Here is a 26,104-nt window from a genome sequence, read left to right on the forward strand (position 1 = left end):
TTTGAGCTTTGTTACCAAAGTGAGGTTAACTGGGAATCACTGAACTTGAACCACACAGTATTGCCATAATTAACACAGTTTAGAAATCAGCTTGCTCATTAACCCCAAATCACTTCCTTCAAAACAGTTCGGAGACTGATAGGGATAGAAGATATCAGAAAAAGAGAGGAATGGAGATAGATCTTAGGTTACCTTTATTTCTTAGTCACTAAAGGTATGTGTGTGTGTATGCATGTGCATTTGTATATGTGTATGTATGCATATATGCATGCATGCATATGCATTTTTTCCTGTGCTTTGTTTTTGAAAATTTCAGAAGAAGACTCATCATGATAATTTTGCATTTCTTCAGAAGAAATGTGATAAACTCTTCAATGACATAAAAGATACTATTGTTCTATCGAGTCGAACCCTGTAAAAAACCATGACCTGTTTGAACTGGAAGGGATTTTTGGAGATTGTCTGGTCCAGGGATCTTGACCTTACTTTTGTCATGGGCCTCTTAGCAGTCTGGGGAAACCTCAGGAGTCTGTCTCAAAATGTTTTTGATGCAAAAAATAAAATAAAGAGGATTACAAAGGAAACTCATTATATATTGAAATATATTATCAAAATGCTTGTAAGAAAAGACCAAGGACCCCTTCCTCCTATCCAACCCTCTCCTCTCACTAAAACAGAGAGTGGAACTTCAGGTTCACGTTCAGGGTCATTCCTCTGGCTTGTGGCAGAGTCCAGCCTAACACTCCCCCCCCCCCCCCCCTTGTTGTTCTAGGAGGGAGGCTGTTGAACTACTCTGTAGTGTGTGGTGGTAGGCGTGGGAGGTAGAGAAGCACCACGGACTTCCTTGGTCCCTACAGAGTATTTAGCTTAAAAGGAAGAAGTTACTTAAAAAGGTCTTCTGTAAAAACCTACTTACTGACAATATCGATGCCAGCCAATGTTGTACCATACACTTTTTTCCTCCTTGGAATTATTCAGGGAATAAAAGGAATGTTTATCTTTGTCGAGTGAGACATTAATAATGTAGATCATTTTCATGTAGCCAAAATAAGGTGAGAGGGTTGAAAAAAATTGTCTGGCTCACCTAAACAAAACCCCCAAACCTTTGAAATACTGAGCTTATTGGTACGATTTGGGGATCTTATTTGGCGGTGGGGGTAATATTAATAAACTACTTTGCTGATTTGGCCACCGCATGAAGGAAAAGCAAGCTAGAAGCTTGGCTAATGACTAAGTGTTGGGTTCTGTCATGTGACTTACATTTTCTATCAGTTGAAAGAACAAAAATGTTCTTCCATGAGCAATGTTATTTCATTCCTGGCCTCAGTTCTTTTCCTAAGTCCTTTTCCCACATGCACAGCCATCTTTTGGAATATGTCTGTGTGGATGCCTGCTAGCATGGCCCATTCAACAGTTCTGTCTTCCAAGTTCACACATCTCAGGCTGGTAGAGACTTTCAAGGGTTATCCAATACAGATGAAGAAACTGAGGTCCCCAGAGTTTAAGTGACCTGTGTACAGTCACACAGAGGGCATCCAAGGTGGCACTTGACCCCAGGTCTCTGACTCCCAGTGTTCCTTCTGGGTTCCTTGCCCCTCTGCCTTTGTTAGGAGCAGAATAACTAACTCAAAATGTTTTGGTAGTGTGCTTTGTTCATCAGAAAGATAATGCGTTAATGGAGGCGTGATGTTCAAGAAGAAGGAGGTGAGAGTCCCACTAAACTCTGCTGTGGCTCAGTTCTACTCACCGGATTTTAGGAAGGAAACTGGTCAAGGAGAACACATCTAGGGGAGGATAGATGGGATGGGGAAGGGCCTTGAGTTCTTGCCTTTTTAGGATCTCCTGACCCCTGGCATTTTCAGTGACCTTGAACTGGCTCCCTTGAAATCTCTGCCCCCTGGTTTCCTTCAGGTGTTAGCTAAAGACCTCCATGCAAGAAGCATCCCTTATTCCCCCTTAAAATTAGTGCCTTTCCTCTGAGATTATTGCCAATTTATCTATATCATCTTATACCTGGATTTTTGTAATGGCTACTGGTGAGTCTGCCTGCCACAAGTCTCTCTCCACTCCATCATCCATTCAACCAATGAAGTGATTCTCTCTCTCTCTCTCTCTCTCTCTCTCTCTCTCTCTCTCTCTCTCTTTCTCTCTCTCTCTTTCTTGTTTTCACTCTCCCCTACATACCTCATACACACATGTATACACATATGTATATATGAGATATATAGACACGCCCATACATATATCATTGTTTACATTTTGTTTCCCTTATTGAATGTGAGCTCATTGAGGGCAGGGGCTATCTTTTAACCTTTCTTTGTCTCCTGAGCCCTTAGCACACAGTGCCTTTCACCACATAGTAGACAATCCTGAAATGCTTGCTGACTGGACTTGTCGTTGTCTCACACCTCTCTTGTGCGCTTAATACATAATACCGCTACTCTGATACTGTTTATCATTTGCCACTGTTTTTTTGTTTGTTTGTTTGTTTGTTTCCCTAATAGAATCTTTATGCCTACATTTTCTACCAGGAACACTAAGCGACAATTTTCCAGGGGGAGGAAGAAAAGTCTTGTGAATGAGAAAACTTTCACTTTGGCCGTCCAGTGACTTAGCAGATTGTACCCATTTAATTGCATCTAGATCAGCCCATGAGAACGAGAAGTGTTTGTTGAATGTCCAGAATTAAAATGGATAACTTTTGTGGCAGTTGTGCTCCAAAAATGCATTTCCCTACTTAACAGACGAAGTCTTTGCTGAGGAAATTCCAGCCCAATGAGATCATAAAAATCATTCCTAGAAAAGGGCTGGCTGGAGTGAGGGCAAGATCATTCCGTGGGTCCCGATGAACTGGTCTTGCGGTTGGTTCCAGTGCCCTTCAGGAGATTGAAGTTTCCTCCTTTGTGCTCTTTGGTTCATAGGCTGAAAGGCACCTGAATTATCGGTCCATTACCCCATGTTTTCCTGCCACCAACATCCTCAAGTTTTATTCTTCTCTCCTCCTCTGAGCTTCTTGACCTGCCACTGCCCTGGGCATTTCTCATGCTTGGAATGCTTTTTCTTCCTTCTTACCTCTGCCCATAGAACTCCTGTCTATGGCATCCCTCAAATGGCCTTTCCTGACTCCCCCAGTTGCTAGTGAGCTCCCTCCCAAGCCACCTTTATTGAATAACTTTGCATATATTTGTATTTATTTACTCACTCTATACTGATGCTGCTAGATGTACTTGTCTTTCCTCTTTAGGACGTGAGCTCTTTGGAAGGAAGGGTTCCTTATTTCTTTATACATCTGTCCTCAGCATCTAGCACAATTCCTTGTGGTTAATAGGTACTTAAGAAATAAATGTTTGGTGATTGACTAATTGAAACCTGGCCTATGAAGTGTGTGTATGTGGGGGGGGGGGGGAGGGAGGGAGAGAGAGAGAGAGAGAGAGAGAGAGAGAGAGAGAGAGAGAGAGAATTATTTGGACAAAGTAGATGGCGATTTAAATTGATCATAAACCAGCTTTTACATTGTGTGTCATTCATATGTGGGGGAGTACCCTGGTGAAGACTTGGGACTTTATGGTCTTTTGAATAGCTATGAAAAGCAAGAGATTGCGTTTGAACAAAGCGCTACTTTCTTTGGTTTTCATCTTGAAAAAAAAATGTGACCGAAGCCCGGGCCTGTGGCTGGCTTAGAAAGATCCATATATCTCACATTACCCGCTCCTTGCCATTTGAGTTAAAGTCATACTAAAGAAATGAAAGAAGCCTTTAGGAATGATCTTTCTTTTTCTGGAAAGTGTATTATTATGGGGAAGGGTAAGGACTCATAGCAGCCAGCTAATAATTTTGGGTAGAAGAGCCGTACTTCTGCATGTAGGTCATTCTGTTGCCTGGTGCGCTTCTGGATGATCTCATGGGAAAGTCATTTCCCCTTGCAAAGATGGCATCTTATAGATGGGTCTCTTGGTTTTCAGTCAGGGTGGGCACTTTGTGACAAAGTCCTCATAGATTAATAGGTTCCCTGGAGAATATCTCTTACCTTTCTTTGTATTCTCTGTGCTCAGCACAATGCCTGACACACAGTAGGCGCTTCATAAATGCTTATTGACTGACTGGCATAATTTACAGGACCATGGATTTAGACCTGGAAAGATCCTTAAAGGCTGTCATCAATTCATCCCCTCATTGTACAGGTGAGGAGATTAAGTGACTTGCTTGTGCTCCAGGTAGGTTTGATCCCCTGCGTAGTGTTTAGCAGGTGTGGCACACTTATTTTATTGTGCCCAAACTTCTTTGAGTTTAATGACCATACGTGGTTTGTGGTTTCCTTCTCTGGCTCATTTGACAGATGAGGAAATGGAGGCAAACAGGGTGAAGTGACTTGCTCAGGGCCACACAGCTAGTATCTGAGGCTGAATTTGAACTCAGGTCTTCCTGATCTCAGGCCAGGTGTTTTTTCTACTGTGCCACTTAGCTGTCCCCCTAAGTATTAGACATGAATGAATCTTGCATTTTATTCACTCATTTGACAGATAATTTTGAAGCAACTCCATTGTGCTAGCTGGTAGTGTAGTTGGTAAGTCACAAAGCATTTATTAATCACTTGCTGTGTGCCAGGCAATAGGCACTGTGCTATAGTCCTACATGTGATGAGACTTCCATTGGAGGGGGAGGCACAGACAGCTTTGTTGAACTTGGTACCCTGCCTATCTCAGTGAATAGTTGACTTGGATAAGGACTCTTCACAAGTAGACTAGGAGAAAGGCCCACGTTGACATTAAAATGTTAAAATTTAATATCCATTTAAAAAACCATTATGCAACTAAGGTTAAAATTTCAGATACAACTCCCCCCCTTTCTGTTTATTGATAATTTCATGTTTTTTAAGATTTTACATAGTTTAATAATTAAAAATGAAATTTTTTTTAAAGTGATTGATCACGACTAATTATGGAGGTGTTTTACATGATTACACGCATATAACCTACCATCTTGCTTACCATCTCAGGGACGGGCGAGGGGAGAGAGGGTAGGATAGAATTTGGACCTCAGAACTAAAAAGATAAAACCAACAAATGTTAAAAAATGTTTTTACATGTAGTTGAAGAGAAAATATTTTTTAAAAAGCAGTTGATTAGTTTTGCTTTGCCTCCAAGACCCAGGCCATTGGGTGGAAGTTGTGGCTTGGGATTTGATGGGAGGAAAAACTTCCTAAGAGTAAGTCATTGTTTCTGGAAGAGGCAGAGGATGACTTTCCTTAGCATGGAGGTCTTCAGGGTCATAGTTGTCTTGATGACCTTTTCTGTGTATGGGACAGGGAATTTTTGTGCAGATTTGACTTGGTCAAGATGTCCACTCAAGTGACTTCTAGCCAGAGCTCGGATGTTCCATGATTCCGTCAGCTGGCTCGATTGGCTGATTCCAGCCATTTATAAAAAATGCATCTTTGGCCTGGATCCTTGGGATCATTGACTATATGCTCAGAATAAGACAATGATATTTTTTACCCAGTATATGGAAAAGGAATTTAAAGAATAAACTAATTTCTAGTTGACAACATTAATATTAATACCCATCTATTTTAAAGCACTATAAAAGTTTGCAAAGGATTTTCACACACTTTATCACAGTTGAAATAAATTTTTTTCTTCCCTCCCTCAAGAACCTTAGAAGGCATTTCATCTGGCCTGTTTGCTTTGCAAGTGCAGAAACTGAGACCCAGAAATGTTAAATGCCTTGAGCCTGGGCAATAAGCTTTATGAGCCAGGATTTGAACCTCTGTTTGGCCTTCAGAGCTCTTGCTAATCTCTTTTTCGTCTAGTTTTAATCTTCCATGTCATGGCTCCCATTTGTGGTCTGGGGAAGCTTGTGGCCCCCTTTCTCAGAATAATGTTTTTAAAATCACAAGTGATGGAAATGCGCAATTTCCATGAAAAGTTAGGGTATATAGTAGGCACTTAATACAATGGCTTTCTCCTCAATCATTCCAGCCATACAAGCGGTACAAGGGAAGAGGAACTGGTTTGGAGGCAGAGGAACTGGGTGCAAAACCTGGCTCTGTCACTTCCTGTTTGTCCTTTGACAAATCACTCAAGTACTGCAGGCCTCAGTATTCTCACCTATAAAATGGGGAGTTGGACTCAATATCTTCTAGGATCCCTTCCAGCTCGGTATCAGTGATCCAGTGATCCTTCTGCCTTTTCTGGGCTCAGCTTGCTCGAGTGTGACCTCTGGTGCCGCGCTTGATTTCTCTGGATCACTGTCTGTACTGAGCAGAACCAAACCCCATTTCCTATTCTATCTTATTCTTGTGGTATTTCATAAAGCATTAGGAAGGTATCTGTTTGTTCTGTTAAGGGTTAAAATTCTAGCTAAACTGTCTAAAATATCTAATGAGTGGTCGCCAATAAATTATAAGCTTTAGCAAGAGTTAGACTTTTAAGCATTTATTAAGGAGAATAAGAATTTGGTAAAGAGAGAGAGAAAGGCCTAGATTCCTATCTATTAAAGGGAGAGCACATTTCTAGCTCCCTTCTCCACCAGAGTCCAGAGGAAAGAGAGCGAGACTGAGCGCCAGTCTCTTCCTTCCTCCTCCCACTAGCCCGCGTCAGGAAGTGACGCCAAAGAAAAGACTCCTGGTCTTGCCCTCAAAGACCTTCCCTTCATGGGTGAAACTCTTCTACAGTAAGTCTCCAGCAGGTGGCGTCATTCCAATCGTTACAGTTCATTAATGAATGAATGAATGAAATTCATTCATTCATGCACTCACTCATTCATCAGTTTATTTACTTATTTTGTTTACTTATTCACTTATCCAGTAAATTAACTATTCAAAATGGACTTGTCTAAAATTGATTAAAATTATTTTCAGGAAGGCGTCTGCTCATTTATAATTCTGGAGTGGGGGTGAGACAGAGAGAGATACTATTACTAACTATGGATTAGTTCTTTGTCTACTTCCTGCTACAACTTTGTAGCTCCACAGGATTATTGAGTTACAATTGAGATAATTCATACAGAAAGACCACCAGAAGTCCCCTCCCCATTATTATCATTAGTAACAATGATGAGAAGTGGCATGACGGGAGTGCAGAGTCAGGAAGAGCTGAGTTCAAATCCTACATCTAAGGTTTATTGGTGGTATGACCCTGGGCAAGTCCTTAGACCCCCAGTGCTCGAGGCAACTCTAAGGCTGAAGAGAACCTGCCAGCCTCCACTGGTGGAAGGAGTTTCTTTGTAGAACAAGGCTTCTTGTCCTTGGACAAGATGAATTTTCTCACTTTGAAAGGCCTAGGATCCCCCTTGATAATCCCTCCAATTTAAACATCCCGATTCTTGGATCCTGGGGGAAAGGTTGGGGGGAGACACACGGACTGTGCAGGGAGATTCTGCAGACACACTGGCTGCCACCCAGCTCGTCTGTGTGTGTCTACTCGGCAGACATAGACGAGGTCTCCAGGGGATGCTGGACATTGGCCTGGGAGCATTGGGTCTAGGGATGCTGCCGAAGCGTCTCTGAACGTTGGTGCTCTGGGGAGCCATGGGCCCTGGGCTGATAGATGCCTCTGTCTCCATTTTGTAGCTGAGGTCACAGCTGCCAACATGTGTCAGGGCAGATTCACTCCCCACCTCATCTTCCCCATCACCTTCAGTGACCCCCAGATGCACTCACTTAGTCACTAAACTGTCATTAAGTGCCTACTGTGTGCCAGGTACTGTGCTGAGTGCTGGGGATGCCAAGAGAGGCAAAAGACAGTCCCTTCCCTCAAGGACCTTACGGTCTAAGAGATTATAATCTACATGTGTGACTGAGAATTAACTTCGGTGTGGGGAAGCAGCTGGATGAGGGTCCGAGCCCTGGCTCTGTGCCTTGGAAGGGGCTGGATCTGGAGGATGCCTCGCCTGTGTGACTTGGGGCCGGTCACTTCACCCGCTATCCACATGCTGCTCTCCTGACTTGGAAAGATGAGTGGGTTGGCCCCGGAGGCCCCTGTGGAGTCGGCCGGCCCTAGGTCTATGATCCAGTGGCCTTGCTGTGTGACTTTGGCCCCAACACCTCTCCTCTCTGGGCCTCAATGTTCATCACTCTTCAAATGATGAGGGTGAGCCTGTCGATCTGAGATCTCTTCCACCTCCATATCCCTGATCCTTTTAGAACACCTTAACAGAAGACATTGCAAGTAGAGGATGGAGGGCAGCTAGGTGGCGCTACAGTGGATAAAGCGCTGGCCCTGGATTCAGGAGGACCTGAGTTCAAATTTGGCCTCAGACACTTGACACTTACTAGCTGTATGACCCTGGGCAAGCCACTTAGTCCTTATTGCTCTGCCATGCCCCCCCCCCCAAAAAAAAAAAAAGAAAGAAAGAAAAGAGAGAGAGTAAAGGATGAGGGCTCACCCAACTATCTCACCTATTGCTGGGGTCCTGGGCTGAGAACATACTTACAGTTTAAGGTATGTTTGGTCTTGGAAGACCTCCTGTATTATGCATTAGCAGACGTGAATTGGTGGTGGTGGGGTCTTCTGGACAGTGGGTGGGTAACATCTGCCGAGGACCAGGAAAGAAGGGGCGTCTCTTGCTAATGTTGCCTCATCTCTTGAGTTTCACTTTTCCAGAATGCTTCAAATGCTCCCATTTCACATTTGTCAGCAAACGCTTTGCTCTCTCAGGAGCTGCTGGTGCCGTGATACCTGCTTGATCAAGGTCGTGTGAGGCTGCTTGATGCGGGCTTTGGTCTGTGTCTCTGTCTCCCTTGTCTCAGGGGATACGGGCTCCTTCCTTCCTGCCCGTCATCTGCACTGTGAGCCTGGCCCTCACACCTCCATGCTCCCATCTTTCCCTCCCCCCTATTGAAATAGCCTCTGATTTTAGGTAGGCCCTCACTTCCAGGCTCACCCATCTCTGAGCCACCCCCAACACAGTTGGTAAAATACCTTCCCTCCACAACAATGCCCCCCCTGCTCAGAAGCCTGCAGAGAGGCCCCATGGGCTCCATGAGCCACTGGCCTGACCCAGTGAGACTCCAAGCTCATTTCATTGTCCTCTGTGCTCATACTATGTGCTGTTCAGACTTGCTTGCCTATTGACTGACCTCAGAAGCCTTCCGTGCCTTGGATGCTGTGCTCGTGCCTAAGAGGCACTCAGTCCTTTCCCTTTGTGCCTTCCTACCAGGCTTGCTGTGGGGACACTTCCTTTGGGAAGTCTTTCCCACTCCTTCCTTGCACCTGTAGCCTTCAGTTATCCCACATGTGCCAGGATAGTGGGCTTGGAGCCTCTGAAATTTGTCTGAAGAAGACTGTCTGGGTGGGACATGCTGAATGTCTTCACTTAATGGAATGGAAGATGGCTCAGGCTGGTTTCTCTTGTTCCCAGACCACAGAACAGGGATCAGAGGCTGCTGAGAGGCCAATTTTGACTTGATTCAGCCTGACAGTGAATAGGCTGTCTCTGGAAAGAGGGAAGGGACTCCCCTCTCTGGAGGCCAGAGTGGCCTTGAGTCCTGGTCCAGGTGTGATCTGAGGTTATGAGCACCACATTTGGAGTTGGTGTTCAAAGCCCACCTCCTCTAATGACCTGGGCAACCTTGGTGTCCACCCCTGTCCCTTCTCTGGGACTTGGTGGTCTTATCTCTCAGTTGGGGGAGTTGAACTACCTTATAGTCCAAGCTTTCTTCTAAATCTATGATTTTTAAATTTCTTCTTGCTTGGTAAGCCTGACTTTTGGGGGGGGCGGTTTGTTTGGTGAGGCAGTTGGGGTTAAGTGACTTGCCCAAGGTCACACAGCTAGTAAGTATCAAGTGTCTGAGGCCAGATTTGAACTCAGTTCCTCCTGAATCTAGGGCCGGTACTTTATCCACTGTGCCACCTAGCTGCCCCGTAACTCACCTTTGACACCAATCTCAAGCCTGACATTCTTTTTTTTTTCTTTTTTTTTTTTTTTTTTTTGGTGTGAGGCAATTGGGGTTAAGTGACTTGCCCAGGGTCACACAGCTAGTAAGTGTTAAGTGTCTGAGGCCGAATTTGAACTCAGGTCCTCCTGAATCCAGGGTCGGTGCTCTATCCACTGCGCCACCTAGCTGCCCCAAGCCTGACATTCTTAATAGATTCTTCAGGTAGTGTGATAGACTTTACCTGATCCCCTCATCACCTAGTGCCCTCCCTGCCATTCCTTCCTCCTTCCATGCCATCATGCCTCTATCCATCCAACCTTCCATCCATCCATCCTTATATGATATAACTAATATATACATTTATGTTATACATTATACAGTTATTAAAATTATATTACATTCTACAGTTATATTAAAATAAAAGTGTAAATTTTTTTTTTTCCAAACCAAGTTCACAGATCCTCCTGCAATCTCTCTGTGGTCTGTGGACTCCCTGGTTAAGAACCTCTTTTAGAGGTTCTCTTTAAGCCTCCTGAGGACAGGGACTCTCTTGCTTGGTTTTATTTATTTCCCTAATGTTTAGTGCGTGATAAACATGTAAAGTGCTCATTCCTTCCTTCCTGAGCCTGCAGGACCATTCAGAAAAGATGATGGAGGAGGAGTCGAGATGGGGCCTGGACAGAGACGCTGTGTTTGGTCCATGTCTTTTATAGAGGAGAACTTAGAACTGTGCTTTTCAGCAAAGAAGAGTCTTGTCGATGGGGGAAGTCTTACTGCTATGGGGGCTCCAGCCTCTGACTCATTGGCCTCCCAGGCATTGTGTTACAGGTCCAGCTGCTGGCTCATTCATGCCTGTTTTTAGGGAAGTGTGGGTCATCTGAGCAATGTGTGGTGGGTTTTTTTTGTTTTTTTTTTTTGCGGGGCAGTGGGGGTTAAGTGACTTGCCCAAGGTCACACAGCTAGTAAGTGTCAAGTGTCTGAGGCCGGATCTGAACTCAGGAACTCCTGAATCCAGGGCCAGTGCTCTATCCACTGCGCCACCTAGCTGCCCCCTGTTTTGTTTATTTTTTTAACTTTTTCATCCACAAGAATTTAAATGACAAGGAATGGGAGAGGGAGGTCATTTCCGGGCCCCCTTTAATGTTAAACTACTACTTTCCTTGCCTGTCATGTTGATGCCAAAGCCAAAGGATGGCTCATTCAGGGATAATGAGGCATTTTGCTATTATTGGTTCAGAAAGATTGAATATTAGGATGCAGAGGCTTGCTAAGGTCCTCCATAGATTACAATCTGGTTGCCCGGGCAACTCAGCAGCATGAATATTATAGGAACACACAGCTCCCAGTCAAGGGTGGCTGTAAGATGCTGGGTTGAAAGCTTTTCTCCCCCAGACCTGCCCCTCCTTGGAGAAATGTGGTCCATCTTGGTGACGCTGGAGGGCTCAGTGCCTCCCTGGATGGGACTTGGAATGTGGAGCCCATTGTGAGCAATTGCTAAGGGAATAGCTGCCGATAGTCTGCAGGGGGAAAATGCTTCAGCGGCAAGGCAGCAAGCTTCAGGACAAAAGCCCACGGGGACGCGGCGGATGGGAAGGGCCAGAGGGATTTGTGAAGACATGGACGGTGCTGTGTACTTAATGCATCTTGGTAATTCAGAGCATTGTACTTTTAGAGCTGGAAGGGTTATGGTCTTGTAGGAGGTCTTTATACCATCTTTGCTTTTTTACAGAAGAGGAAATTGAGGCCCTGGGTAGGAAGTGACTTGATGGAGAGAGGCCCTGTACATCACAGGACCATGGTTTCATACATAGGTCTAGCACCGGATGGGAGATGAAGCAGATCCAGAATTCGAACATCTAGCTTGCTTTCCACTGTTCAGTGCCGCCCCACCCAGAGACGTGGGTTTTAGACCTTATGTCAAACTCTACAAGAATCAAAGGGCAGCACGGCGTTGTTGATAGAACACTGAACTGGGAGCCAGGAGGATGGGAGTTACTTAATATCTGTGTTACTCTGGGTTAAGTGACTAAACCTCTCTGGGCTTCAATTTCCTCATCTGTAAAATGGGATTAGCTCCAATGGCCTCTGAGGTCCCTTGAAAGCTAGTGAATAAGGAGGCACCTTTGATGATTGCAGATCCATTTGTTTGCTGTCTGAACAGAGAGGCAACCTGGAGTCATGGATGGAATGCTTGGCCTGTTGTTATGATGTCCCACTTCTGACACCATCTGTGTGAACTGTGGCAAGTCATGTAACCTCTGTGCCTCTGCTAACCCTGTAGAGATTGGAAGCTCCCATACTTGGAGTGATCATCACAGGTCTTTCTGGGGCATGTGCCAAAAAATAAAAAAGCAACAAATGGTCCCTGTCTGCAATGAGTTTGTATTCCACCAGAGAGAGTGTTTGTAAGTTGGGGTAGGTTTCAGGGGGACCGTGGACTCGGATGGAAAATACAAACAGATCTTTGCATTTGCTGCCCTCTAACTGAAATTAAGCATTTCCTTCATATTCAAAAACTGCATTCTGAGGGGTCCCTAGGCTCTCCCAGATGGCTCCATAACCCCCCTAAAGATAAGAATCCTTGTACCAGAAGATAGAGCTAACATATCCTGTACCCAAGAGAAAAGATAATTTGGGAGGGGAGGAGAAAGCATGAACAAGCAACAGGAATCCTCAGAGTCTGTTAAATCATTAGCAGGTCCCTTTCTGCAGCAGTAGGAAGGACGTCCCACACAGAGAGTTCCCTGTAATTGTCCTTTGTGTACTTATTAGGTGAATTCTACTCTCTATTAAAAATAAACATTAATTCAAGATGCGATTTTCATTTCAAAGGAAAGCATTAAAAAGTAATTACAAAAATTCAGCCTAAGAGAAGCTACTACAAGATTTTTAAAAAGACATTTGTTTTAGGGGTGCCAAGGAAGATTACAGATTGGGAGCTGGGAGGGACCTCAGAGACTTGTAAGATTGTAAGTTCTTTGAGGGCATTCAATAAACGTTTATTGACCTATTGATTTATTGACATCAACCTCCCTCATTTTGGAGATGAAGAAACAAGGTACAGAAAGAGTGACTTTCCCAGGGTCACACAGCTTGTATGTTTCTAAGGTGGCTTAGGAAGTGAGGTCCCCTGATTCCATAATTTGGACTCTTTTTTTCCTGTTCTGCATATTGATCATTCAAGAGCCTGAAAACTTCACCTTGATTTTGTGATTGTGCTTTGTGTAGCAATAACTTAGTGTACTGTGGGTATAGAGTCAGACCCAAAGGGATGCCTGGGAAACCTTGGGCTTCCACCAAAGGGCCTTGTCCCTGCTTCTCCTTTCCCCAAGTCCCTGAGAAAGAAAGATTTCCTCATTTTCATCTTATCAATCCAGTGGATTGGTATCCAATCAGTCGAGGTTGTGAATGATTCAGAGAAGGAAAATAAAGGGATTTCCCAAATGTTTGTCACAAGTTAAAGATGGAAGAATGATTTTTCTCTTTGTATTTCTTGGAACCATTTATTATAAAAATGGAAACCTGGGTGAAATTAGTTTTCATCAATATTTCTTGAAGGCTCCACCAAAAGCTGGAAATAACTCTGTTAGCATTTATGTTTTTTAATTACATGTATCTTGTATTTTCAAACTTTAAGTGAGGCAGTAGGCTTCTGCCTAATTAGCATAACATACAGTATCACGTGGTACTTGCTTTAATTGGCTGCCAACTCAAACATGATTATTCCTGAAACTATGGCTTTATAGCTTGAATGATCACTTTTAATTTACGTTCAAACATAAATCAGCCTCCTTTCTTTTTACATTCGGATGAAAAATCTGACTTTCAAAAGGGGAAATAAAATATTTCATGTATGTGGGATTGGTATGGCCTGCCTTCCCAAAGTTCAGTCATTTAGTTGAGTAAAATTAAGCCACAGAAACATGTAGATCTTGTGGCTAACAAAAATGTTTAGAAAATAGGTTCTCAGAATTTGAAGATTTTCTATGGGCTTGTTGTGTTGATATATACATGTAAAGATATGCATATATATGTATATAGAGATAAATGATAGGTGATGGTTAGTGTGGGGACCAATTTTTAATTGGAGAGTGCTAGCTAAGCGGCTCGACGCAATATTGAAGCAAGGAAGGAGACCGGAAGCCTCCCTCAAAACGGAACAAGATTTATTTTAACAAGAACGAACTTTAAAAAAAAAAACACAAACAGGATCAGTAGGATCAAGGGAAAGGAAATAAAATCGCGAAAGGGAAATTATAATATATGAAAAAATACCACCACCCAGGAATCAGCTGAAAATACGCAGCAGAACGCCTGTGGCTTTCCAGCTTCCACCTAGAATGCCCAATTCTCCTCCCCCAAATCTAGAAACACCCCACACAGCCTCAGCCAATGGAATGGCTGCTCTGACAGTCACATGACTGCCCTCACTAGGCTTCCAATCATTGTAATTTTGCCAGGCCCATGTAGGCTTCGGCGAGTGGTGATGAGTGAGGTGCCAGAGCCCTGAGGGCAAGGGCTACAACCAGTGGGTGGAGCACCGTGCAGTTTGCGGAGCCCCAGGCCAGTGCGCGCCGAGGCATAAAAACCTCAAATAAGAATGAATTCTTTCCATTAGATAGGTATAGTTTAAAATGATGTTTGGATAGAGAGAGATGATAGAAGAATGGATAGATGTGCGGGTAGCTTGCTAGATGATGGATGGGTGGGTGGATGGATAGACAGATTCTCTATAAGTAGATAAAAGTATTTATTAAGTACTTAATGGTATGTCAGGCACTGTGTTAAGTATTGGCAACACTAATACAAGGAAGAAATTACATTCTAAAGGGGCAGCAACGCATAGAAGGGGAAAGGAGAGAGGGAGGAGGTTTGAGGTGGGTGGAAATAGCCAGAAAATGAAATCGAATTATGGTAACATCGTTATTCATTTTACTTTGGTGTCTTTGATGTTAGATAACAAAATGTTTGTTTTCCCCAAATGCTTCCCCATAAGTGGCTCTTGGCATCTTCTGGGGAAGAGCTGAATTCAGATCCACTTCCTGGCTAGGTGACCCTCACCTATCTCAGCCTCAGTTTCTTCATCTATAAAATGGGGATAACCGATTTGACAGGGCAGTTGCAAGTATCAGATGAGAGAATAACCCTTATAAAGGACTTTTTAGACTTTAGAACACTCTGCTAATGCTGGTTGTTATTTTGCTGTATTAACAAGAACTGATATTACCCGAGACTTTAAGGTTTCCAAAGTACTTTGCACATGTTAGTTTGTTGAATGCTTCTCAACAATCCTCTGAGGTAGGCGTTTTGATTTTCCTTTTTTTTACAGGTAAGGAAACTGAGGTTTAGAGGGACTTGCCTAGTATCACACAGATAATCCATGTCATAGATTGGGTTCGAATCTGCTTGACTCTGGGAATGGGGCTCTGTTTTTTACAAGGAAGGAAGGGAATAAGCATTTACATAGCACCTACTATGTGCTAAAGCGCTTTACAATTATTAGCTCATTTGATCTTCACAGCAACCCTGTTGGGGGTTGGTGCTATTATCACCTCCATCGTACAGATGAGGAAACTGAGGCAAACAGAGTTGAGTGACTTAACTCAGTGTCATATAGCTAGTATCTGAAGCTGGGATTTGAATTCAGGTCTTCCTGACTCCAGGCCTAGCTCTCTATCCACTGGACCACCTGGCTGCTCATGAACATTATCACATAAATCAGACCCACGACATGCCTTCTTGGAACAATATCCATCATTATGAAACTCCTGACTTGTGCTAAATGTCTCTTTGAAATGAGCAGCTGTGATATAGGATTTGGTGTTTTGGCTTTTCTCCCTAAATTGGGGGAACAGTGAACTGCAGCTTAATCCAGAGAAGAGACTTTAAAATTTTTTGGACATTTGGCTACATTTTTTTTTTTTTTTGGTGGGGCAATGAGGGTTAAGTGACTTGCCCAGGGTCATACAGCTAGTAAGTGTCAAGTGTCTGAAGCCGGATTTCAACTCGAGTGTGCCACCTGACCCTGGCTACATGCTTTTTTTAGGTGGTATTGGGGACTACATTTATCCCCATTCCAATTCAGCACCATCCATTACTGGGCCTGGTTTTGGTTTGGCCTCACAATCGTTCTAAAACTGGTTATTCCCCAGGCTTTGAGGTTATTTAGGGTCCTGTGTTTTTTATCCCTACGTCTGGTGTGTAAATCAAGGTAATAAAATGGTTAAAATATTAATATTAATAATAATAATAAAGACCAGATGTTTCTAGGATGAAATTGAAATTAATGTTTTATTTTGACAGGTCATTCTAGTTCAAGTTAATCCGGGAGAAAGTTTTACAATCAGGGCTGAGGATGGAACTCTTCAGTGCATTCAAGGTAGGAACATTTTGGGTCAACCTCCCAACCAGTAGATTTCTCCCTCAGTTTATTGCTTTAAAGAAGTGGGGGTTTTCATTGGGTCTTCCTATGCTTTTCCAGAGGCTAAAATATGTATCTTGGATTTTCTTGGTTTCCTTCTGTCAAGGTCTTCAAGGCCTTGATGAAACCCTAATATACGGCTTTGAGGCGGGAAGCTCTGTTTGACTTGTGTGACTTGGAGCTTGGAGCATCTTTAGGAATGTTTGGAGGGTTGTTATGACTGGACAGCGCTCAGGACTCCTTCATGGATCAGGGGATTCGGCAAAGTCTAGGGAAGATGGGGAGGGTATTATTTAAAAATTTAATGGTTTGATAAGTGATGACGTATCAGCATACTGCGTCAGTTTCCCAAGGAGGTATCACAATGATGAAAAACAAAAATTATTCTTTGTTAGCATTCTCAGGTGTGGGTCATTCATACCTTTTTGGAAGGATTGGTGGTCTAAATTTCTCCTCCCACATTGTCACGTCCTGGGGAATGAACTGGAGCTCCTCACATCATGTTGATGGCTACAGAGTAAAAGTAATTAGATTAATCAGGTCATAGAGCTCGCTTCTAAAGGCAGAGTGGCCGAGGGCAGGGGGCAAGGGTGGGTGCCATCCTCTTTGGCCATGATGCGAATTATTGCGTCAATTCTAAATTTGGCCCATGGACTGGATCGATGTGAAGTTATTGATTGGATTGCAACCAGCGCTTCAGCTGTATGTTAATAACTCGGTGTGATTCCAACATGACATGAATAAAGAAGCAAACGTGGGGAATCGTCCTTCACTTTCTCAAAATGAACTCAATAGGAATGATTGATTTTTCTTTTTTCCTTCCCCCACTTGCAACATCCAAAGGCTGTGCAGTGCCTGCTGCTGCCTTGTATTGGATTTAAAAAGAAAATATTTATAAGGACACAAAAGACTGAGGGGATGAAAGAGGGGAAAGTGATATTTTAGTTATCTTTTTTTTTCTCCCTGAAGACTGAATCAGCCTATGTAGTACCTGAGATGAAGTGTTTTTAAAAATATTTCCCAATATGCTTTGATTTTGGCTGACTTTTGAGGAATGATGACACCTTGATGTGGTGGTGATGATGATTGATAACGTAATGCTTTAAGCATTTTATAAATATTATCTCATTTTAGACTCACCACAGCCCTGACTGCTATTACTTTTGTTTTGTTTATTTGTTTTTTTTGCAGGGCAATGAGAGTTAAGTGACTTGCCCAGGGTCACACAGCTAGTAAGTGTCCATGGTAGAATTTGAACTTGGATTCCCCTGGCTCTAGGTCTAGGGCTCTATGTATCTATAGATATCTTATCAGATATCAGATAGGTTAGTTTTGCCAGAGTGTATTTATTTCCGTGATGACTTTGAATGTCCCTGTGATTGACCATCTATGTCTGATGTACTAATCCAGGTCTCACAAGAATTAATAAAGAGCGAATTTCTCTTTAAAAGAAAAATCTGCTTTTCATTAATAAATAATATGAAGAAACTCCTGGCCATTAGTGAGAGCCAGTTAATATGCAAAATAGCTTTCATGATGCAAATTGCCACCAATCATCATGCAGTACTGTATTGTGCTTTGCGAATGTCATTGCCTTAGTTGGTGGCATGAGTTAGGAGAGAAAGAAAAGCCTGTTATAAATCACCTGTTTTAAAAATGGGCACCCCCTCTGCCCAAAAAAAAAAAAGAAAAAGAAAAAGAAACCAACCCCTGTATTGATAGCATTGAAATTAACACTTGGCTGCTTTTCCATTCCAAAAATAAGCAGTTGAATCTCTTCTCATCTAAAATATTTTGCTTTTACCTTGGTCTTCCCAACACAGTGATTGGTGAAAAGTGGAGCCCCAAGCATTCCCCTTTCAGGAAAGTGTTACCAAAATATAATCTTTACCCCCCCACCCCACCCCCAAAGCTTTATGTGTGTAACCGAGGTTCTCATACAAAGCCAGAGCCAAATAAGGCAACCTAGTAGGTAAATCACTGAAACCCCTGCCTCAATTTCCCTTATGTGTGAAATGAGGAGGTTGGACCGGATGAACCTTGAAGAGCATCCTAAGATGCTCTGACTAGTGAGATGCCCACCATGAGAGATTTATATCTTGTAATGTTAATGCTAGGGGATGAAATGGGAACCATAGTTTACAATCAAGCAACAGGCATTGATTAAGCACCTGCTGATCTCCGGGGTCTGAAGCCTTTGAGAGTGTATCATCATAGCTGTAATGGGTGGAAGGGAACCAGGAAGTTGACTATGGAGCTCCTGTATTTTAGAGGTGAGTGGTTGGCCCAGGGTCACAACAGGCAGTAGTAAATGGCAGACTTAGGATTCGACCTTAGGTTCTTGGATTCAGAACTACGTCCTCTTGCTCTTACTTTTACCATGCTGCCTCATGGGAACATGCTGGCGTGCATGTGTGTGTGTGTGTGTGTGTGTGTGTGTGTGTGTGTGTGTGTGTGTGTTTTCTAGGGCATGGCTTGAAAAGATCACCCTTGACTGAAGGGATGGCTACGGACCTCAGATCCTCCCTGGGCCACCTGGTTTCTACACAGCCTTGGGCAAAGCCACCCGGCTTCCCTGGCCCTTGGTTTCTCCCCTTGTAAAATGAAAGGGTTAGACCAGCTGCCCTCTGAGACCCTTTCCAGCTCTAAATTTGTGATCCCGGGATTCGGATGAGCCTGGGCCTCCTGAAAGAACAGAGCTCCTGGTTTTTTGGGAATGTCAACGGGTGATAGTGAAGAAAGGAAAGCACAGGAAGCTGATGATATGCTGGGGGAGCAGTTGGGTTTCTACTGCAATATTTTCCATGAAACATGAATCATAGGATTGTGGAAGGCTGCACAAAGGTCACGACGACTCTTCTCCTTGTGACCTGGGCTGGACACGAAGCATCCTAGGCAAGAGCTTTGCATCCTTTGGACTTGTCTGAGTGTCTAAGAAAATACTCATGGACCAATTGGGAAGCCTTCTCAGGCCCTGGCACATCTTTGTCTGAGAAGAGCTTCTTATCAGTGCCTCTTTCCGTCCTGTCCCTTTGATGCAGTCTTCTGTGGTGTTCCCACTGCTTCAGTGCCCTCCCCCCTTCTAATCCTGCATGTCTGATTCTTCTTGGATCAGTGCGCAGGTGTGACGGTCATTGGCCTGCTCACACACTGTCCATGGCTCCCTCTTAGCTGCAGGACAGAGTACCAGCTTCCCAGCCTGGCCTTCAGTGCCCTTGGCCATGTAGTTCCAACTTCATTTTGCAGCCTCAGTGCATAAGCTTAGTCCGCTCTATGTTTCAGCCAGATCCGATGAGCTCTTTCTCTTGCCTGGGATGCTGTCCCTACTGGTGTTGCTCCTTGTCATCTCTAGTCCCTTCCTAGACTCAGGTGCCTCCTGTGTCTCTCAGGTGCTGGCGTTCCCATCTTCCTGAGGTGACTGATGTGGGACCCCTGTGCTTGCTTGGCTCCATACAGGTTGTGTCATATTCTTCCCTTCCCCCACCCCTTCCTGAGGGCAGGGAACATTTCTGGTCATCTTAACTTCACAGAGTGCCCAGGCTCATGTGAGAGTCCAGCCTAGATATCATGTCACCTCCTACTGGAAGCCTTTCCCGATTTCTCCAACTCTTAATATTCTTCACCTTTCTAACTCCAAAATCACTTTGTTTTTATGCTGCAGAGACTTGGGGCTATTGTTAGCTGTGCATAAATGGGAACTCCTTGAGAGCAAGGATTGCTTTTCTTCTTTTCCTTGTACCCCTAATGCCTAGCATCATGTCCTATACATAGCAGGCACTGGGTCTAATGGCTGGCCCATAGTAGGTACTTAGTAAATGCATGTCACATGGAATTAAATTGTTCTCTTAACTTCCAATCATGGCCTTCTGTCTAGTCATATTTAAGAAATAGATGTGTGTATTGACATGCATGTCATATATTTTATATGTACACATTACACACACAGATATTACATTTGGATGTATTCATTATATACATGCACATACATTATACATAATCACATATACATTACACAATACATAGGTACCATATACAAATTATATAGCACATAAAAATCATATATACAATGCACCTGTACACATCATACATACGTCTAATCCATGTGTGTAGCCACACATCACAAACATATGTAATGCATACTAACATATCCATGTATCACACACATGTTTGTATGCATTATATACTTATAATATGCATTATGTTATGCATGGAATTACACAGTACATACAGTATACACTTGTATAACACAAACATATATACATTGTAATGCACAAACATGCAGACATACATATTACACATGCATATATGCAACATATTACATATATACATACATATATATATATATATATAAACTATAATGCATACATGCACCTATACATACACACATATATACATACACACATGCTCCAGGCCCATTAACCATGATGTCGCTCCCTTTTGGGCATATGAAAGTGCTGGGTTATCATGACAGGAATGAATGGAGAACACAGTCATGAGGCTCAGCATCATTTGGAGATGTATACTTGATGCTGATGTTTGTTACATCATTTTGACGTCTCTGTAAAGCTAGTTTTCGTTCCAGTGACTCCTTGGGAATTGATTTTGTGTTAAATGGTTTAAAACTTCTCATTGAAGCAAATAACCCTGAGCATGTGTGTTCAGGGTGGAGTGGGGGGCCAGAGGCCAGGAGAAAACCATCCTTTGCCCTCTCCTTGATACTTAAGTTGGATGTAATGGTAAATCTTCCCAGTTTGGGCTGCCTTTGCTCTCTCTTTAAACCTTCTTAGTGCGGTACTAGACTGTTGATGAACACATCCTGAGGTTTTCAGGTCTGTGAATCACACTATCAAAGTATATGGAACCCCCACCCCCACGCCCCCACCCGCAACAATCTGTCTGATTGAGAGTCCATAGAGATATTTTTCAAGTATTTTGATAACTAAATTTATATATAATTTGGTTGCCCCTTGTTTGTACTTTGATTTTCCCTTTACGTTATGCTAAGGAATCCATGGACTTTACCAAGCTCTGCCAAGTGTGGGTTCCTTGTCACCCCAGAGATTACAAAGCTGTGTTATTAAATAAACCCTTCAGAGGGGCAGCTAGGTGGTGCAGTGGATAAAGCACCAGCCCTGGATTTAGGAGGACCTGAGATCAAATCCAGTCTCAGACACTTGACACTTGCTAGCTGCATGACCCTGGACAAGTCACTTAACCCTCATTGTCCTGAAAAAAAAAAATCATTTGGGGCAGCTAGATGGTACAGTGGATAGCCACTGGCTCTGGAGTCAGGAGGACCTGAGTTCAAATCCGGGATCAGACACTTAACACTTACTAGCTGTGTGACCCTAGGCAAGTTACTTAACCCCAATTGCTTCACCCCCCAAAATAAGTAAATAAATAAATAAACCCTTCAGGAAGAGGCTTCCTTGCTAAGGATCTTTATTCTGAAGGCAGGATCTTCATTCTCAGTGGTCAGAATTAGGAACTGAGACAGAGGGTTGATAAACCAGAGAAGAACATCAGGCCTCTTTGAGAAGGCTCGTGTTGAAAGCCCCATGCCTTAGCCTTAGCTTCACTCAGATGGGAAATCAATGATCTCATAGCTCTGTTTTGCACATTGGTGCTGCTGAATCATATTTCAACTTCACACCCCAGCACCTGCATGTTTTGTGATTTGACTAGAAGTGTTGTATTTAAGTAGGACTCCTTATTTTAACAACAGAGAAATCCAGCAAAGGGTGCCCTGCTATTATATATGAAGCCCAATGAGGCTGAGTTGAATCTATAGGTTTTTTTTTTTTTATAAAAAATTTGGGAGATGTGGAAATGAAACTGTTCTTGTTTGAATGCATCTAACCCCCTTGACCACTGGAAAGCTCTCACTTCCGGGGGCCCATGTGATGGGGCTGCAGCTGGATTGAATTTTGCTTGTGTCAAGCGGCCCTTATCACATTAATGAAAAGCATTTTCTGTTCCTCTCCTGGGATTTTAGGTGCTTTGCTGTTGGTACACAAAATGACATTCTCTGTCCTGAGTCCTCATTGTTTGATGGACACCCAGGTCCATCCCCTTTTCAGGGATGAGATACCATGTCTTGCCCAGTTGGTCCCCAACATCTTGACCACTTCTTTTACTCCATGTTGACTTTGCTTCTGAAAAGGTCTCAATTGCTACTGCCCTCCCTCCTGGACCACCTTGCACTGAACGATTTACTGTCTATTTGTGTTGATTCGCTTAGATTATATGTATTTATATCTAAATCTATGTCCATATTTCCTCCCCTGCCTTGTGGCTATACCCATATATGGGAAAGGCTTTGGGAGTTAACCCTGAGGAAAAATCAGGAGTTGGAGTCCCCTAGGCAGTTGGGTGTTGGACGTCACATCCCTCTGGCAACTCCTGCAGCGACACTAGTGCCAAACTGTATTGGCTCTGCCTCTCCTTTGGATCCACCAGTGTCGAGGAGAGGGAAAACCTGCTGCAAGGGCAACAGCTTGTTTTCCATATTGATCTGCCCAGGCCAGCCCCCTGGAGAGGACACTCCAGCTACTCCTCATGGGGTAGAAACAACACGGGATGTGGCAGTTACCGGTTTTAAGTCACTCAGGAGCTATGGCTCCTTTATCGGACTGTACAGCCACACTGTGGCCTGTGGCTCTTCAAGGCACTGATCCATGGTCGTCCGTGACTGGTGGAGGCCTACTACTACTATTATGTCCATATTTATGTTTCCTTGTCTTCCTCATTAGCATGTAAGCTCTTTGTGAATAGGGACTGTTTTGATTTTGTCATTGAATGTCCAGAACATTCTACATTCTTTATAAATGTCTGTTGAAAGGGCAGCTAAGGCGGCACAGTGGATAGAGCACTGGCCCTGGAGTCAGGAGGACCTGAGTTCAAATGCGGACTCAGACACTTAACACTTACTAGCTGTGTGACCCTGGGCAAGTCACTTAACCCCAATTGCCTCGCTAAAAAAAAAAAAAAAGTCTGTTGAATATTGGTAGTGGGGTCCCTATAGGTGACTGCCAGGAGGATGGAAGATATCTTAAAGTTGTGTAGATCAGTTAATCAGCAGTTATTAGGTGGCTACTGTGTGCTGGGCATCGTTCTACGTGCTGAAGATGCATTGAGAATAAAGCAATGCCTATTTGCAGTGAGCTTACATTCTAATGGGTGGGACAAGAAGTCTACATAAAAACATAGTATCAAAAACAGCATAGAAAGATAATCGATACAAAAACATTGAAAGCAATTCTAGGTTTATGACACTTCACACTTGTCCTTCTGCTCTTGTTGTGCTTATCTCTTTGAGATGTTCAGTTGGGTTAGTGGGGGGTTCTCACCCAGCTTTTTCCTTGTTAACTGGCAAAGACTTAGCACCAGCCATCAAAAAGCATGGGATGACCCGGCTCAACACAAAGATGGAGCTCAACATCTGAATGGGTCAGTTATGTGTGGCCACAAGATGTCCGCAAGAAGGTCAGATAATCCAGCTCCCTTCTTTGACAGATGAAGAAACTAAGATAGAGCCAAGGAGAATCACAACTTGTCCAGGGTCACACAAGTAGCAAATATAAGAGGTGAGAATTAACCTAGGTCCATCTGTGTGCTTTTTTCACCATGCTACACTGCCTTCCTCCAAAGGAACTGATTTAAGTAATTAATCAACCAGCATTTTTTGATACATAAAATATTTATTAAGTACTCACTATGCGCCAGGTAAAACTCAAATGGAAATTGGGATATGAGATATTTCTATGTAAGAGCTGTAAATATAATCAAGGCAAAACCCAAGCAGTTTATTTCCTCAAGGATTGTGACCATCCCTTGAGGGGAGCTGGACAACTTAAAGGTGGGCTTGCAAGGCCATCAGTGAGGGGTTTGAGAGTGAGGAATCCAGCAATGAATGAAGCTAGAAGACAGCTCATGTGGTCCTAGATAACCCTTCACTGGTCAGGGGAGGAGGTCTCAGGATGGCGATATTTCTACAGTAGGAATGGTCAGAAAGCCCGTCATCATGGCGGAGTTGGGAATACAAAGACAAAAATGCCCTTGGGGTTGGAGGAAATTGATGGAAGGAAAACGTGTACCCTGCTCTCATCATCCCAGAGATGCTCCATATTGAATGCATCTTCTGTTCACTTAGAAGGTTAAGACTAGGATGGTAGTCAGTATCTTCCATATACCCGACAGTCAGTTTGATGCCCCCTAAATTCCATACCTGAGGCCTAACCCTATGGAAGAAAAAAAAAATCTACCAATCAAGCAGCAGACATGGGTGAGCACCTGCCATATCACACATCTGGGCACTGGGCACATGGTTAAACATAGTTGGAAATAAACATACAAAGAATGAAACAACCCCTGCTTTCAAGAATCAAGGAGCCCAGGGGCAGCTAGGTGGTGCAGTGGATAAAGCACTGGCCTTGGATTCAGGAGGACCTGAGTTCAGGTCCGGTCTCAGACACTTGACACTTACTAGCTGTGTGACCTTGGGCAAGTCACTTAACCCTCATTGCCCCACAAAAAATAAAAAAAAATAAAAAGAATCAAGGAGCCCAACATCTATTAAGTGGCCACCATGTTTAAAGTCTTACATTCTTAGAGTCCCTTCTCCTTCTTAGTCTTTATGTCATTCTTCCTTGTCCCAGGCTCATTGGATGAATCCTCCATTCCCCAGGTCACCCCCTCTACTCTTTCACCCCCCTTCTCTCTCCTCCACCTGTCACCATAATCCCTGCTGAGAAGTCCTGTGGCCATTTTTTTCATTTCAGGAGAGTATAGGGGTAGACTTGGAAATGTTGGTAGCCACAGGGATTCCTTTGCCATCAATTTGTGCATCTCTGGCCCCCATGTTGAGGTGGAGAGAGATATTTTCTATGTGTTTCTTCCTATTTTAAGCAGTTGAAGGTGGATTTTTTTTTGGTTTTTTGGTGTTTTTTTTAAGTGAGGCAATTGGGGTTAAGTGACTTGCCCAGGGTCACACTGCTAGTAAGTGTTAAGTGTCTGAGGTCGGATTTGAACTCAGGTACTCCTGAATCCAGGGCCGGTGCTCTATCCACTGTGCCACCTAGCTGCCCCTTGAAGGTGTTTTTAAGGTAATATAAGAAATGTAGAGAGCAGTTGCTCTTGGTTGGAATTCAGCTCCTGAATGTTTTTGCTCATTGTGTCTGAAACAGTGTTTAAAATGTGACTTTTGAGAGCAAGATATGGCTGCTCCTGGTTGTTTAAATGTCACAGATCTTTACTTGTTCAGTAATTCAGAAACACTAACAATGTTCCTGTTTCTTCTTACCTCTGTTGCCACACATATTTCTTTTTCTGGCATGTTGACTTTATATCTTGGTTCTGTCTGGACCAATTTCTGTTTCACATACCCGTAAAACTCAATTGGGACTTGAAGGAGAAGCATCTTCAAAGCCAATTGGTTCCTATTTTCCTGATAAACATTGAGGTGATTGAGACTGAGAAAGAAGAGAAACCTAGTGACCAAGTGGAGAGTAGGCAGAGTGTACTTCATTGGGACTGCAGGTCAGAGCAGCTGGCTTTGGATTATTTACACTTTTGGTTCCTTGAAAGATAATAATGCATGGAAACATTTTTTTGGTGTAATCCCAGAAAACTGTGGGATCAGAGATTCAGAGCTGGGAAGGACATAGTTCTGCCCTTCATTTTACAGACAAGGAAACTGAGGCCCAGAAGAAAAAGTGACTCACCTAATGAGGTGAACACAGGTAGTAAATGGCAGTTTTTTCTTACTTAAGGCACATGAGGTGGGGGGTAGAAGTTTGCTATTACTA

The 26,104-nt window shown here is 43.4% G+C and overlaps 1 protein-coding gene across 1 annotated transcript in view; it reads left to right on the forward strand.

Moving 5' to 3' along the window:
• Positions 1-26,104, forward strand: part of FNDC3B (fibronectin type III domain containing 3B) — a 399,493-nt gene that overhangs the window by 109,027 nt on the left and 264,362 nt on the right. The window contains exon 3 of the mRNA XM_043994436.1: positions 16,181-16,256. Within this exon, the coding sequence (XP_043850371.1) occupies positions 16,181-16,256 (76 nt within the window). The remainder of the gene's footprint in view (positions 1-16,180; positions 16,257-26,104) is intronic.

Source organism: Dromiciops gliroides, chromosome 3 (assembly GCF_019393635.1).
Source record: "Dromiciops gliroides isolate mDroGli1 chromosome 3, mDroGli1.pri, whole genome shotgun sequence".
NCBI classification, from domain to species: domain Eukaryota; kingdom Metazoa; phylum Chordata; class Mammalia; order Microbiotheria; family Microbiotheriidae; genus Dromiciops; species Dromiciops gliroides.